This window comes from Atta colombica, unplaced genomic scaffold (assembly GCF_001594045.1).
Source record: "Atta colombica isolate Treedump-2 unplaced genomic scaffold, Acol1.0 scaffold281, whole genome shotgun sequence".
Classification (NCBI taxonomy): domain Eukaryota; kingdom Metazoa; phylum Arthropoda; class Insecta; order Hymenoptera; family Formicidae; genus Atta; species Atta colombica.
Window position 1 is genome coordinate 754,265 of NW_017259383.1, and position 17,133 is coordinate 771,397.

At 35.8% G+C, this 17,133-nt stretch overlaps 1 protein-coding gene across 1 annotated transcript in view; it reads right to left on the bottom strand.

Annotated features, from left to right (window-relative positions):
* The window catches only part of LOC108689927 (protein Fe65 homolog), a 161,859-nt gene that overhangs the window by 57,419 nt on the left and 87,307 nt on the right, over positions 1-17,133 (bottom strand). The window contains exon 4 of the mRNA XM_018196908.1: positions 79-388. Within this exon, the coding sequence (XP_018052397.1) occupies positions 79-388 (310 nt within the window). The remainder of the gene's footprint in view (positions 1-78; positions 389-17,133) is intronic.

Here is a 17,133-nt window from a genome sequence, read left to right on the forward strand (position 1 = left end):
AGAGAGAGAGAGAGAGAGAGAGAGAGAGAGAGAGAGAGAGAGAGAGGAAGCAAACGTGACAGAGCTAATGACACTCACCCTAGGTTATGGTTGTCCGTGTTGTCGGGAGCGTCGTCCGTCACGGAATCCTGCGTCAGGGGGCCCTGGGTGACATCCACCCCCATACTGCCCAGATCCAATGTGGCGTAGGTTCTGCGTGCTTGCACCCTCGTTCCACCACCTCCCCCGCCACCGCCAGTCACCTCGCCACTTCTACCACCGCCACCGACCAATTCCTGATACAATTCGTCGTACAGAGAACTACCGTTTCCATTGCTGTTCAGAGCATCATCCAACCGAGCTGGATCTAGGTGATAGTTGGGATTTTCGAAGGAAAGGAGGCCGTTTTCTGAAAACAGAGCAACACGCATGCATGTTTTATTATTTTTATATGTGCCTGCTTAACTGCTACATATACAAAGTGAAACGATCGAAGATCATTATCAATGCAAAACAACCCCGTTATATCGACGGAAATTATTCAGAAATTTTCAAAGCAATTTTTACGATAATCCTCATCGATCACGCAAATCGAGCGTAGAAATGAAACATAAAACGATGAAACGAATAATCAAAAAAGAATAAATATTACAGTTTTTAAAAGTCCCTATTGTAGCGGTTTATTTGAAAAGAGTTACAAAAGAACATCTCTGTGGCGAGATATTTTGAAGTTTTAAAGCACAACAAAAAAATTGAAAACTGTTTTACATATAAGGTATAAGGGATTTTATCCCTCAAAAACTGTTTATTGACCCAACTGATATTTTCTAAATTTATATATTTACGTAATCTATATGTATACAAAGTTTCATTAAAATTAAAATTAACACTTCGAGAGATTTATTGTTAGAAGCAATTGTCGTGCAATCATCGTAGAAAATTAGGCATCGATTTTGAGAGTTACGCATGCGTAGCTATTCGCCGTTCTCTCGCTGACGTGACTGCACGTGGTAATAAGGTGAGCCCCGTTTTCTCGAGGAGTATTACTTCGCAGAAATCTTGTACGGCCTCATTATTTCGCGTGGCGTGCGGCGCCTCGCCACAACTATGCGCGGTTTCGCGGCTTTAAATACCAACAGATAACGAACGGCTCAAAGGTCAAGGCTCCAAGTTATGGCAGACCATGATAGCAGATGCGATCGACCGCAGCTGTCGGGATATGCATAGGACGTCGCCAAAGGTCGCCCGATACACGGTATTGTGATACACGATCGACCATCTCCAATATCGGAGTAAACGCGTCTCACTATTTTAACATTTTAAAACGGAATCCGATGAATCAGATGTATTTCACGTCGTAGAATCGAATTTCCGATATAGGAAAGAACGTAAGCGTTAAGAAATTGAGAGCCGCTTGTCTGACAAAGGCACATGACAAATGTCTGAAGTTCAGCTGTGCTTTTTACGAAAAACGAGAAATCGAATACCGAGTCAAAATCCAATTTAAGTTTGTGCTAATCTATCGCGACGATGATTATGGTAACAAAGCTTGTTCATCGAAGGAGAGATATTATCTGGCAGCAGAGAGTAATGGCACGAGCGTTAAGCTTTGAGCTCGCATGAGATAGATAGCCAAGTTAAATACTGCAGTCGCGGTTATGCGATATTCTGACTATCTTCGCGGTAACTCGCATGGAATACTAATAAAATTTATTCAGCGTGGTTAATATACAGCTCGTCCATTAATATACAGCTCTCGGTCGCGGGAATTTATATTGCATGATTATTATAATTGCTCACATACATGTCTATTTGGTAGAATTATCGATACAGTAAAAAATCCACAAATAGCTTTTCAATGAATACTAATAGAAAACACATTTCGTGTGCAGAATCTTTAATTTCAGTAACATTTTTTTCGAAAGCCATTCTTTTACAGAAAAGATGGTATCTAAATATTTAGCTAGACACAGATAAAAAAAAAATAATTTTATTGGACCATCAAAATAATTCTGTACTGCACTCAAACTGATTGCTAGAATGTCAAAACTTTTTACAGCACTACCCAACTTTTTACTGCTTCCATAGAGAAAGGACTTGCTAGAAAAAAAGGTTTTGCTAAAATATCTAAAAATTTAGTTAAATTTGAAAATAATTTTGTTGAACATCATGAAAATAATTATGTAGGTAGCTCAAATTGGTTGCTACAATGTCAAAACTTTTGCAGCATCGCTCATCATGCTTGAGATTTTTACATAATTATTTTGATAGTTCAACAATTACTTTCAAATCTGTGTCTACACGGAAAAAAATTATTCTTAAATTGACAATAATATATTATATAAGCAAAAATATTGTAATCTTGTTTTAAACTTCATTTGACTGAATTTGTGTTGATGCAAATATTACTTTGCACTCAGTTCAAGATTTAGAATGGATATAAATCATCAATTAATTCAATATTTTTGCTAATATTAGGTGTAGTAAAAAGAAATCCATTTTTCCATTCAATTTCGTGCAAAAATAATGGATTTCTTTTTACTACACCTAATATATGAGAATATTAGTTTTAAGATAGAAGAGAACATTAGTTTTAATTTTTTCTGTGTAACTAAATTTTTAGTTACTTCAGTAAAATCCTTTTTGTGTTAATAGTTTATTTATCAAAGCTTGTTTACGTGCAAGTATTCAAGCAATTTCTTTCTGCGAAATGATTTATGGATCCGCCCGATCGATGTCTCGCTCTCGCTACTCACTGATCATCCTGAGAAAGACGACAATGGTGATAACAACGTTGTACAGGAACCGACAAAACGAGTCCATGCTGGTCTGACGGCTGTCATGTTGGCGGAAAAACTCGGCCCGATACTCCGTGATACTCTCGCAAAATAATCAGCTAGAGTCGGCTTATCGACGCGCTATATCGGCGAGCGCGTGAGCAAAGAGCTCCAAATTGAATCTCTCTCCTTGGCCTTCTTTGTTCCTTCTTTCTTTCTTTTCTTCCATCCGCAATATTTCTATCTAGTCTACGTCTATTTGTCTCGCTCGCGCCATCCGTTATTGATTCGATCACTGCGCATCGTGAAGATTAAAATTCTCGGTTTTCAAAAGGAGCTTCTTTTTGCTCAAAATGACTCGCAGCACGAAACTGATAGATCGAATAAAAAATACTGCAATGTTTCGTCCTATTTCAAACTCCCAATTTTGTACCTGAGAAATGGAAGAATTTCCAAAAAATAATTTAAAAAAATAATTATATATTTTTTAAAAATAAAATATAAATACACCATAATTTTAAGCTTGTTTGTTCACATTTCAGATAGAAAATACTACGGCTTGGAAAAAGGAGAACGTAACTATAAAATCGCAGATAGATACGCCAAATGTGAATTTGCGGATGTTCATTCAGTCCGCGTTCGCTCGGTATCGTCAATAAACACCATAGTTTCGCGTTTATGGTAGACACGGTCGCGACGTAAATACCAATCACGAATCTGCGATTCGAGAAGCGAACGGGCAATGAACTCTCATCATTCGCATCGGATACGTTTCATTCAAATAACGTTCGCACACACGTAACGATCTTCCTTTTTACTTTTTTCGAGAGTCGGGTTAGCGTATACACGTATGGTTACAAAAAAAGCCTATTAACTTGTTGCACATGAAACTAAATGAGTTACGCGTTGAAAAATACGAATTTTCTTCGTGGGAGTTAATAATGTCGAAAAAAGTGGAATTTAACTGATCACTTAATTTAATAGATTAATTGACGCCACTCGTTTCGTTCACAATAAAGTGGCGAAAGGTGTCTCCTCGCTGATCGATCAAAGTTAGAATTAATGGCCTTGTTACTTTGAATTTTTCTTTATTCGATAACAAAAGATAAAGAACAAGCATTACTAACGTGGTCTTTCGTGAAGAGTTAATTAGTTGATTAAAGAATAAAAGAATATTTTTTAATTAAATATCTATTATTTAATTTTCGAAAATAGCAATTGTGTAGTTTGTGTAATTTATGCAATGCTATAAATTTGTTTATTTGTTGAAATGCCACAAAGTTTGGGAGAGCCTTTTCACAATATATTAAAAGACTGTTTAATTAAATAATTAATTTATGCTATGATCCGTGATGCTCCAACCGCACTGATAATTGCAGTAATTAATAAAAGAATGCTTTATAAAATTTGTTAGCGGAACAACTGTACATGCGAAACAAATCAAACTGAAAATTTAATTGTACGTACAATATTCTATGAGCTCCTATCATTTTAACAATTCATTTATAAAACAAAATGTACACATTGTGCACAAGTTAAATAGAACTGAAAGTTTAATGTACGTACAATATTCTATACGTTCCTATCACTTAAACAATTCGTTTATAAAAAAACATAAAATTATTTTTGTAAGTTTTTACACAAATTATCTGCGTTACATTTAAAAATATTCTCACATAAAACTTCATTTTTTATTGTATCAATTTATAAAAAATATCGTACTTTTTACATACACTATGACTTTTGCCAACAAATCCAATTAAACCAGAATCCAATTAAACTTCTATTTTTACAAAAACCGATATGCATTTTTAAAAAAATTCGTTAGCGTTTGACAAGATTTGTAATTTGTGAAAAATTTAAAAGGAAATGCGTAATGAGACGAAATCGAAGAAAAAGATCAAATGAATGAAATGAATGAAATGAATGAAAGGGTAACTCGGAGCTAACAAATTGTCTAGCAACGACATTCTGTCACGTGTACTCGTTATAGATATGTGCGAGTGCGGCCGACGACTGCTCTCCACTGAATGCATCTCGTTATTTTTGTCGTGTGAAAATCCTGGCACGCGAAGGGTGGAACTGCGGGGAGATTGAACGGCGGGATGTGTTTTAAAGTTCGAGAGCACGTCCGATGTGCAAGAGGAACTGAGCGAAAAGTATTAAGGCGACTGGTGAAGGAAGACTCTGAAAAATACTCTACGTGCTCGTTAAAATCCCATCTTAAAAAATCTCTCACGTGGCGCGACCAGACGCGCGTTTTGTCTGAAAACAGCGAAAAAAAAAAGATGGAAATAAAAATTAGCTGCTTGGACGTGTTTAACAAATTATGTAACGTAAGAAAAACATTTTGGAAAATATTTTTAAACTTTATCACTTGACAGCCTATCTTTGAAATGTGTTTTAAAATCGTATTATTAGTGATTTTATGGATATAAAATAAAAAGAGAATAAAAGAGAATAAAAGCTATCTATTATTCGGGCTTTCAATTTTCAATGTTGTTAATTAAATACGAATAATTTTTATTTCATAAAAAAAACAGTAATGTAATGCATGTTAACATGTAGCACGTAAAAATATTCTCGAATATTTTGCAGTAATCCTGTACACTGAAAATCCAAATTATACATGTGTTGTGAAAAATAGAACGTAAATTGTATGAATGTCAGACTTTTACATGCATTTTTCATCTTAAAATTTGCATATTTCCAAGCTTGAGCGAAAAAATGGAGAATTAACGAATCAACGAAAAGGTAGTTTGCTAACGAATCGACTACGAAGAGAATGAGAAATTCGCAAGCTATCTGTTATAGAGCGACAGCGTAACGTTTGCAGGCGTTGTTCCGCGAACATGTCTCGTTATTTCGCGTGGAATGAAGCAGTTTAAAGTTTGAACGCCTGTTGGGATCGCGGAAAGGGTTATGCGAACGAGACAATTAAGAGCAGCAAGGATAACGCAGAAATGCGGACGGCGTTCGAAGTTGTTTCACGGGACGTTCCGGAATTCATTCGTTAGGACGAATTTCATCATGTTTGTGGATTTTATTTCATAAACTCAGTTACGAATTTTGCGAAATGAAAATGGAAAATTTTATATGGCAAATAAAATATGTGCAATAATAATCGTGTTATTGGTATGCGATAATAAAATTTAATGTTCGGAAGATATTGTATCGTTGATATTGCTATATAATAATTATTATATCTAATTATTATATCTAAATAATTATTAATTATCTAACTAAAAATATTATTATTAGATATTATCTAAGTAAGAATAATAATTATAATTTATAAATAAGTTAAGTGTTACTTAGATCCGGCAGAGAAAAGATTAAACCGACTTTTGAAAGGAACTGAACCAAATCGGTACAGATGCGCGGGGCGACAAATTGGCTGCGGGCAAAACTGCTCACGTTCCAATTCGCGGTGCTCCGAGCAAAAGTACGCAGTTGCAGTTGCATACTTTGGGATGCGTTCCGTTATTTCATCGCCCCGAAGGAACTCGCACACATAGACCGACCGAAAAGTGGGCTGCTGTGGAAAGTTTTAAAGTTTGGACACGCTTTCTCGAATAGACCGGGGGTGGGGGGGAGGAGAGAGGTCGTACGGCCCGGAAACGAGCAAGGGTGAAAGAAGAAGAAGAAGTGTAGGGTGGATGAAGAAAAGTGCTGTAAGCAAGAAAGGCAAGAAATAGAAAAAGAGGGAGAGTGGAGGCAGGAGGGGAAGGGTAAAAAGCTCTGTCACCGCCCTCGATGAGTCACCCTATCGATTGCTCGAGTGAGTGTAGGTAAAGCTGACGGAGGTGAGGATGGATTTTTACCGTGCGCCTTTCTTCTAGCTATTGGCGTCCTTACGTAAGTCCTTCCTACGGAATATTAAGTTTCATAGACGCGGAACAACCGACCTCCATTTTTCCCTTCGTTTCGCGAATGAAGGGCGCGTGCCGGTCAAATGACGGCAAAGTTCGATCGGTGAAACCGATCGTTTGTTATCCTGCCACTTTCATTTTAAGAACATTTTCTTTTCATGACCGAATTCTATGAGTGCGCTCGAAATAAATGATGTTACTAATAGTAATCACGAATACTAAATAAAATTATTCACTTTTCTAAAAGACGGAGATATTAATACAATAGAATCTTATATGTGACATGTATATAATTAATATAGAATAATAAAGCAATAACCTAGAGAAAAAGATATTATTTTAGATTACATTATCAACTAAATATGAAAGTGGATGGCGCATTGCAGTAAAAGGTGGTTGCGGAAATAAGATGATTCCTACACTCGGGCTCTTATCGCGAAATTCAACGGTTAATCGATTTCTCCAGTGTGCGATTATGCGAAGAGCAGAAGCTGAAGTTCCTCACTTTATCCCACTGCGCAGCACTGCCCCCCATAACAATGAAGTTACGGACTTAAATGTCTCTCGCATGGGAAACCATGGAGAATGGGGTGCGAAGAACCAAGTGCCGCGTCTCGTTATAGCAAAAAAAGGCCGCGGCAATTCTGAACGCGGTCGTTAAGCTTAACGACGTGCACAAGATGGCGGCAAGGGTGGCGGGACGATAAGGTCAAGATTTTTCGGCTCGCGTTCTACGGCAACGATCTCTTATTCACGTTGCAACCTCATTTCGCTATTCCACGCGAGCGTATTTCAAGAAAATTACCCGCGTTCAATCAACAACATTGAAAGCCCAAATAATAGATAGCTTTTATTCTCTTTTATTCTTTTCTCATTTTATATTCACAAAGTCACGAATAATTGCTACATATTTAATACACATTTATAATGTAACTTAAGTTACATTATAAATATGTGTTAAATAAGTGATTTTATATGCAAATGCACTATCATTTACACATAAAATCACTCGCTGAATAAAAATCTATTAAAAATCATTATTTGTAGTTACAATTTTAATGAATAAAATAAAAATAAAAATGAAATGTTTCAAAGTTGTATGCATTTTTCCTTTACTCCCTTTTATGTAAAAATTTAAATACTTATTAAAATCATATTTTATCATGTTCTACTTGCAAACATTAAGGGAAACATAACGAATGGGAATTATCAAGTAATGCGTTTAGATTTTCTATTTGCAAGTAATAGCATATTTTAGATAAAACGTGGCATAATTTTATAATCTACCCAATTTGGGTTGGATCTGCCATGAGTAGACGATGACCGTTCGATGTTATCGAGAGAAGTGGATAACAATGAGTGTACGAAGGGGTTACGACCGACCAAGGAGAGCCGGTTAGATCTCCGTGGATTGATATGGCGCGGCTAATAGCATTTAGGGGTTGCGTGCGGCGCCGCACGTGAATGGCGCCGGTACGTCTAAGCGCCTCGACGCCGAGTATATTTTCCGGGTAGATATACGTACGTCACGATCGTTGAAAGAATTGCTGAATAAAACCAAACAAAGAAAAAACTCGCAGCTATACACTTTTCGGAGAAGCCAATCTAGGTTGCTAAGATTGGCTTCCCCTTTTTCACTATTTTTTTAAGTGGAAAATGATTGCTTGTTAAATTAAAAAAAATCTTTTACATAGATAAAATATCTTTTATGTGGTACAAATGGAGCGCTACGAACTTTTGTTCAATCCAATATTTTCTTTGTGTCTCATCGACTTTCGTGTAATTATTTCAGAGAAATTTCGAGAAATATAACAAACGTTGTTTAGCGAGCTCGCAATTAACTTGATTCTTTGTGGTCTTTGTGCATCGAGCGACTCGCATTTATCTTTTCTATATTGTAACATGTTGAACATTTAGCATTTAAACATACTGAAAGAGCAGTTTTGCTGAAAAATCTAAAAATTTTACTAGACACAGATCTGAAAATAATTTTATTAATCGCTGGACTATCAAAATAATTTTGCAGGAATCTTAAGCATGATGAGCAATACTGCAAAATGTTTTGATATTCTAGCAAATAATGTCGTCCTACTTAATTATTTTTTAGATCCGTATTTCTAGCTAAATTTTTAGATTTTTCAGCAAAATTGCTCTTTTAATTCATTTAACGTTTCTTCGCTGAGAAGTGTAATAAAAATATTTCTAAGAATAATTTAGAAATAGATCATTTAGGAATAAAGCAATACATCGTTTCTTTTATGGCCACAACGCAAGAAGATACAAAGAAATCCCTACGATGACAAAGTATCCTGTTCCAGCCAATTTTCACTCATAAAGATCGCTTGATAATATGACAAAATCGAAATTTCTATAATGCAATCCCATAACGTAGGGAGGATTTTATCGACAGAAATAACACAGACAAGTTTTATTATTCGAATGCAATGTGACATTTTGATGACGCTTATACAATGCGCGAGCAACAATAAAATCTCAGTGATAAACGACCGAATCGGTCGACCAACTGCAGCGCGCGTCTGACTAGTCCATTTTCACTTTAACGTGGAGCTTTGTACCGGAATGATGTCGCGGCATTTAAAGTGTCAATCCATGCTTTATGACACGTATAAAGATGATATAAACAATGAATATGAATAAATGTTCATTCAAATCGGAGTAGAAGCAGTTGTCGTTTTTATCTTTAGCCTCTTTCCATCGAAAACGTTTCACTGCTTGAGTGTTTGCTCCAGTGATTCTAAGGCTCGATTCAAATGTAAAATTAACTTTAATCTCGATTCAATTTACTCTTTACCTTTGTAACTCTAAGAATTAGAAAAAGATAATCAATTAATTAAATTAAAAATTGAGATTAAAGTTAATCTTATATTTATAGAATCGGATTTAGTAATTTCAGTTGATGATTGAAAGAGATTTGCGTTGATGGGGAATTTTAGATATAAATACATTAAATATAGCTATTTCAAATAAAAAGAGAAAAATCTTCTAACAAATATAAAAATATAGAATTCTAAATATAGATCTTCTAAAAACAAAATATAAATAAGATATTTTAAATAAAATTACACAAAAACACTTAAGGATTTAATTTAAAAATATATGACATTATATCACTCAATTACAATATTAATTTTAGTTAGTGGCACTTTAAGAAAATTAAATTTAATATCAATGCATCGGTTAGCTTATTGTACGAGCAGTAATACTGCAGAGTTTTCTACAAAGCATTGCAGTATTCACATCAAAAATTTTAATTTAATTAGCTACTGGTTCGTTACATATTTAAAACGTATTTCCTGGCGACAGAAAGAGTGTTCTATTTTTCAGCTCGTTTCGTCGAGGTGTTACAACGAGGTAGCCTGCTTCGCTCATTGCCATTTGCTGATGCAATGGGTGATTTAATTAAAAGTGAGAACATCAGTATAACAACGCTTTCATGGAATGATACATCTATCGCAAGCAGATAGAAAGACGACGAAAAAGGGATTTAAATGATGAGAGAATTTCAAATATCAAATAAATTTTCATTTTGCGATTAATTCAGAATTAATTAAATATATTTTATCTAATTTATGTATTTACAGATAAGATCGATTTAATTAAAAGATAGAAGAAGACTCTCCTTTCAAAAATATAATGATTAATTCTTTGTCTTTGACAAAATAAAATTTTTCATTGGAGACAGCTTGCTCTATTAAATCTTAACTACCTTAAGTATTTGTTGTTTTTGCAGAGTTACTAAAAAATAGCATGGCGTATGAAAGTGGCCGTATAAAAGTGGATATTAAAAACTGAAACAAAAGCCGGAACTGCCTTCACAAAGTGCTGGCATAGAGCCATTCGTCACTGTCTAACAGCCCGTTATCGATCTGTTAGTGGCGTGTGTAGCGACACAAGCAAGATGATTCGTGTTATTATCTGTCGAGATATATGGGAAAGCTGTCCAGATAATTAATGCAAATTATGTCTTGTTAATTCTAAATAGTGCATAGTATTATAAATCTTTTAGTATTATAAATCTTTTATAAATTGCAATTCAAATAACTTTTGTTAATAATTCCTCTATTGTTATGTAAATACAACTTTTTAAATTATTTTCGATATTTTTTTATATTTTCCTCGATTGAATGTAGATTTCTATAAATGTAAATTTCAAACAATTTGCTTGAGAAATCCTAGATAAAATAATGCGCTACACCATTCTCAGCGATTCTCTTCACTTACATTCGCCATAAGTGAAGTTCCGCGGCGAAGATTGTCGGGGTTCCTCCTCGATGAGCACGCAGTGTCCTCGTTAGATTCGCATTTAGATCAAAAACCGTACCACCATAATGAGCCAAGTTCGACCATCGTTTTTTCCCATTTGGGCCCTCGCGCCGTCGCGACGCCGTCCGGGTCTGACATATGTACTCTTAATGATTCCCATGGCTGGATTCCAGCAGGCGGTGGCCTTCTCAAAAACTTCGCGAAATTCGCACAGCTGATCGTCCCGATTTAGCTGTGCCGCTTCTTTATGGAAGAAGTTGGAGGGAACATCGAATTATCCGAAAAAATAATGGAAAAGCACATTTGTGGATGCGTTTTATTTAAAGTGTAGTTATCATAGTACCGCAATAATTCTTCGTGATTATGTATACTTTCCTACAAAAATTATCAACACTGAATATATTATGCGCTTCCCGGCAGAGTTGGCAAGAGTTAAAGGAAACTTTACGAGCGGCGTGTAGTGTAAAAGCCGCATAAATCGCGCTACGAGAATTCCAACAAAAGTACCCTTGAATATCCATATCGCGGCTGCTGTCGCGCTTCAGGACGCAAGCCATCGATTCGAGTCTGTACAAGACGACTTATACGCTACGTGTCCCCGCGACGCTTTATTTTTCTCGCGGTGCGCGAAAAATAATGGCACCGTAATTTATTTTTATATCGAGGGACGATAAATCGCGGTTTTATGGCGACCCGTTAAGATTTTAGTACGCCCGCGAAGAAAAAGAGCGGTACGTGTCGCCGGTCAAGTCCGTGAGCTTTGTCGTTCGTGCGCATCGTGACGATTTTTCGATCGTGCCTTTTATATAGAATAGACCCCCGTAATCGATGTGTGTTGACTTAAGCTGCAGCTCGGCGGTAAAGACCGGATTTTTCTAAACGAGATGTTTCTGAATCGCTGCCCTTTCCGTATTTAGCGTATTGGTTTACATTAGATTTTTCGCATATCTCTATTATATACCAACAGTATGTATATTATGGACTAATCTTTTCGTTATTTCTTAATTTTTACGTCGTTGGATTCAGAGTAAGAATCAAATTACTCGTGGCTCTGAATTATTTCAACCTTACTTTATGTTGACAATTTTTCACTTTTCCCATTATTTGTTTTATGGTAGACGTATCACTCCCTTACTTCACAAGTGACACAACTCAAACATGATTCTTGAGTTATTACTCTGAATAAGTTAGGTAAACATTATCCTATCAATCATCAAAAGTGAACAAATCTTTCGCAAACTACCCTAAATTTCGCTACTTAATCAGATCACTTGGATCACTGAAGAATGATTGTGTGTTTTTCAAAAGGATTTTATACTCTAAAAAAATTTGAAAAAATTCTGATATATTCTTTCAACATTTAGGAATATGATTAAACAATTACATGATCCAAAACTTTTATTCTTTTGTACATGTCCGAATTTGAAACAAAATCGGTAAAATAATTAAAAATTGAAATATCATCTTCAAATTTCCATGTGGGTTGCAAAGAATTAACTTCATAAAAAATTGTCAAAATATATAAGGGTAACTTTTTAAAAATTATAAAAATCGTTACAATTCAAAAAGGACAATTTTTAAACGGTTGTGTAATAAATATAGCAAAAATGACAATTGATTATATTAAGAATGTACTCCTTTTGTGAATATTTGAATAATAATTTTCTATCAAGTCGAAAAATCATTTTTTCTATTTTCTGAGAAATAATTTTTTGAGCACTTAGAAATTAAGGGAGCGATGTGTTTCAAGTAAATCTAAATTACAAATTTATTAAGATATATTAGCGTACATTTACGTGCACAAGTATATAACTCAATTAAATCTTAATTATTTGCACGAGTATATACAATAACTCTATTAAATCACTCTCAATTAAATTTCTGAAAAATAAAATAAAATTACATAATCTAAATTCATCAATTACGGTTAATGCTACACAAGGCTTACAAGGGGTGATTTATTCTCGACGGTGGTTTCACTGCGGGAAAACATATTGTCGTCTAAGAACCTTATCCCGTCTTGCCGCCACTTATCCGGGTCTAGCGTTTTACGAGCGCCCGTTTCGCTCGCTGCGGTCTTGTCGTGGATATTTCTCAGTAAGGTGTTTTTGACCCTCACCACCTGCATCCCCATCAGGCGATCCACCTCCGGCTTCGTTTGTCCATTCGTCGATACTAGAGTCTCGCGCACCTTAACCCCTTAATGTCCATCGAGCAGCACGTACATCCGCTACGACGGTCTTAGAGGCATCTTTCGGTTTTACCGTGCAACCGTAAAAGCGATATTGCAACCGGTCCTGGTGAAATTTTCACCAGTCAATCCCCCGTCCCTCTACGCTTGCGACTCGACTAATCCTTTTAACTATCGGTCACTGACTTGTCCAGCCGTTTACGATACGGCGACTTTTACCGAACACGTAGTGTCGGAATTACATAAGATCTCTCCGTCTTTACTCTCGTTTAAATGATCTTGGACAATGGAGAATATTATTTATGAATGCGCTACTGGAGCACGTTTTGGTCCACTGTGTTGTAAATTCAATTACATGAGTAATAAAGTTTTAAGTGCTAACATTCACAAGTGTACAAGGAAAACCATTATGCATTAAAGTTCAATAATTTTACCTAGTACTCGCACCGAGTGTGGTATAATGACGACAATAAGAACGTAATATATAAGGGCATATGGACAGTTAAGACACATTATAACGCCATCATATCATAAGAGAAAGGAGCGTAGTTTGATTATACGTGAAACAAGGCTTTGATCCTGTGTACGTTTGTGACGACACGTAATGACTCGTAATACCGTACAAAGTCCAAGTAATGTCATACTACTCGCTTCGACGAACGGTAATTTGAGAAAATGGCACGTAATTTCGAAATATATCGGTAAATCGCCATCTCCAAGCTTCCAAATTGCTATTATTACAGTTAAAAAATAAATTTGATAAAGAATTATTTACATTTTTTAAGAATTTGTACGCTACGTAAAATAATAAAATAAATTCAAACCTTTAAACATTTAATGGTTTCAGCTCATAAAAATCTGATTTATATTTTTTAAATCTGTATAACGAGATAAGAAATTTGCAGCGGTCATTGCTGTAAGTTCATAAAGAAAGTTATTTTTAAAAGCTATCAGGACGGCTCTACTATGACACCCGGTTCCATTTTCTTTTCTTCTGCTTTTAGCCGTGGGAGAAATGGCGTAAAATGTATGGGATAGTATCGTTTAAAATCCTTTCGGAAGAGAGAGACCCAGTAAGAAGATAAAGTCTTTCCAAAAGGAACTTTCCGATTAAGGGAACGCGGATTATAAAAGTTACCTAACGGTGGAAGCCAAGCAAGAAAGCTTTCGTCGGGAGCTCCTTTTCGACGAGTTCTGGTCTACATTAAGATAAAATGTGCTCATCCTTCGCTGCGAGATAAGTCCGAAATGAATTTCGAGAAAGGAAAAAACCAGAAGAAGTTCATTCCAATGACCTAGGGGATCTATAAAAAAATAATACAAAAATATTTAATGAGATAAAATAAATAATGCGGAGGGAGAAAATTGATATTAGAGAGACAATATTGAAATCATAGTCTCGGTTTTAGATTCACACAGATCCCCTTCAGCAACCTCTTTACAAAATATGTATTTTTATCAAGCGAATATAAAATACATTCATGTCGGTGAGATTGTACCCTTTATGTTACCTTCCCCCAGCCACATACTAGAAAACATATTACAAGCATATACTATGTCGAGGGCAATATCCACAAAGTATATAATTCTCTACATAAGGAGAGCAGAGAAGGTGGAAGTTATGAGGCAACAATAATTTCAGAAGGAGGATTCTTCTTTGGCTCTTCATCGTGAATTTTCCAGCCGAGCTCTGGAACAAGGACGTGAATTACACAGAGGGAAAGAGGGTAAAGAGAGGTAGGTGGAAAGAGGGGTGGAAAACGAGAGGAGACGGAATGTCGTTCTCACAATCGTTCTCCGGAAACCAGTTATAAGGAGATTTTCCGAAGCAGGCCTCGATGTTGGAAAGTTTTGCGCGATATATTAGCGGCAATAACAGTATTTCTTGCGATATTAGTTGTTGAGGCGAACAGTTGGATGATAAAATGAAAATTTTGGCAAGACAAAATTATCTGACGATGGCATGCAGCGTGCAGTTTTGCTACGGAATGCCGTTATCACAGTCGCTAATAACCATTCGTTTTCACGAGTCAAAAATAAAGCAATTTTTTAAATGGATTACATATCGACCTGTATATTTATCGTTGTTGAAAATATGCCTTGCAGTAGCTTAAATACTTCTTACGTTTCGCTCAAGCGCCTTGTTCGAACTAAATTTCCTGAGGGAATTGCGCAACATCGTGAAATACAGAGAACTGCGAATTACCGGGGAAATAGATACCGAGAAGGCGAGAAAGCGAAAAGGAGTATCGCTTGCAACCCTTTCGACGCGAATCCAACTATAAGGAGATTTCCCGAGGCAGACGTCGACGGTTGGGAGTTTTGTGCGAAACATCAACGATTATAACAGTATTTCTCGCGATATTAGCTACTAGCTGTTCTGTTCGCCCCGTCAGCCGACAAAACTTTTCATCGTTTCTCGCGATCTTTCCATCGTCCTTCCGGCCTCTCTCTCTCTCGTCACGTTTTCTGCGAACGTTTCTTCGGCTTCGTCTAGCTTTTAATTGATCTGCGGTTACTCGTGTCTGGTCTCCCGCCGCAAAAGCTCCGGGCTTTTGCACCAGGATGCGTGGTGGCAAATCGTCGAAACCCATGTCCGAAATGAAGTTTATTGCCCTCCACTATGGAATCATGAAAAAGCTTCTCAGACTTTTACGAGTGGATTCCCCGGAGAACGCGCCATTCTTTTAAAGAGGAGCATCGGGTTCAAGTCTAATTTTCTCATTTTCGAAAGTGTTATGAGACTGCAGAGACATAAAGAACCTGTAGTGAAATTTAATTTTCGATCATAATAAAATATAATTTCTTTTTTTTTTTATTATAATTTCAAAAGTCACCAACCTATATGCAATATATATTCGTTCTTTTTATTATTTTGTCATGCTTCTCTTATTAAAATTATTCAATTTATTAATTGTAATCGTATTTTATTTGCTTGTTATTTTTGTACATTGTTGTTACGTTGATTTTTAACATTACTTTTTGTTATTTATTTTTCACCCATTTTTCACAGCGATTTGTATTATTTCGCTTTGCCATCCCGTAATTGACTCATAGCCAGACACATCGCCGTTATCTTTGGCGTTTGGCTCAGAAAAGGAATTGTAGAAAAGCTTCGTTGGCTGTCCGCCAGTTACCAATAAGAAGCAACGAAAGTGCACAATTTTCTAACGCGAACCATGAAGCCTTTTCGTTCTGATCGATCTCTTCTAGTCGTGCGATACTGACGATACTTTTTTGTTTGCAAAAGTATGTTATGTTAAGTATTGTTTTATGGAATACGCTAGAGAAACGATATATCGTCGAAAATTCAAATCTTAAAATTAAGAGTTTCTTAAAATTTGATAAGAAAGAGAATTGTAGCATACTGTATTATTTATAATATTCATCTTATGGTAATAACATAATTCTTCTAGAATTTAATTGATTTTTATATTTAACATCCGAACACGGAAAATGTTAAGAAAAGAAAATATTCGAGAAATAATTGGATTACGTCATTAAAAAAAAACTAATAAAGTACTGATGAGAAAAGAAAAGAAATAATAATTAAAACGATAAATATTAGCGCTATAGAAATTAAAAAGAGCGCAAACTAGAGAAATAACTACGAACGAGATAACGAGTAACGAGCACCGGTGCGCTATTTCGTAGATTAGCTGAAGATTAACGTGGCGGCTGCTTCGGACGTAAGGCTCCTTAAATCACACCGTCGTTTGATACTAATCACGGCTGAATAAATAAGGAGTGTGTTTTAATCAAGACCGAATATGCGAGTAAAGTAGCGTGTATATTCTTTATCATCTCGTGGATAATTTATGAGACCTCGAACAATTAATGCATGTTATGCAACGAGTTATAAAGGACAAGTTGACCGTTGCCAACGTTTGCAACTCTGGCAATTTTGCGTGCAGAGTAAAGCCTTACCTTCAACTCCCATTGCCATCATATAGGTATAATAAATCATTACTAATGCCGCGAGTATATTTTGCGCGAATAAACGTGTATTATATGTATATATATATATATA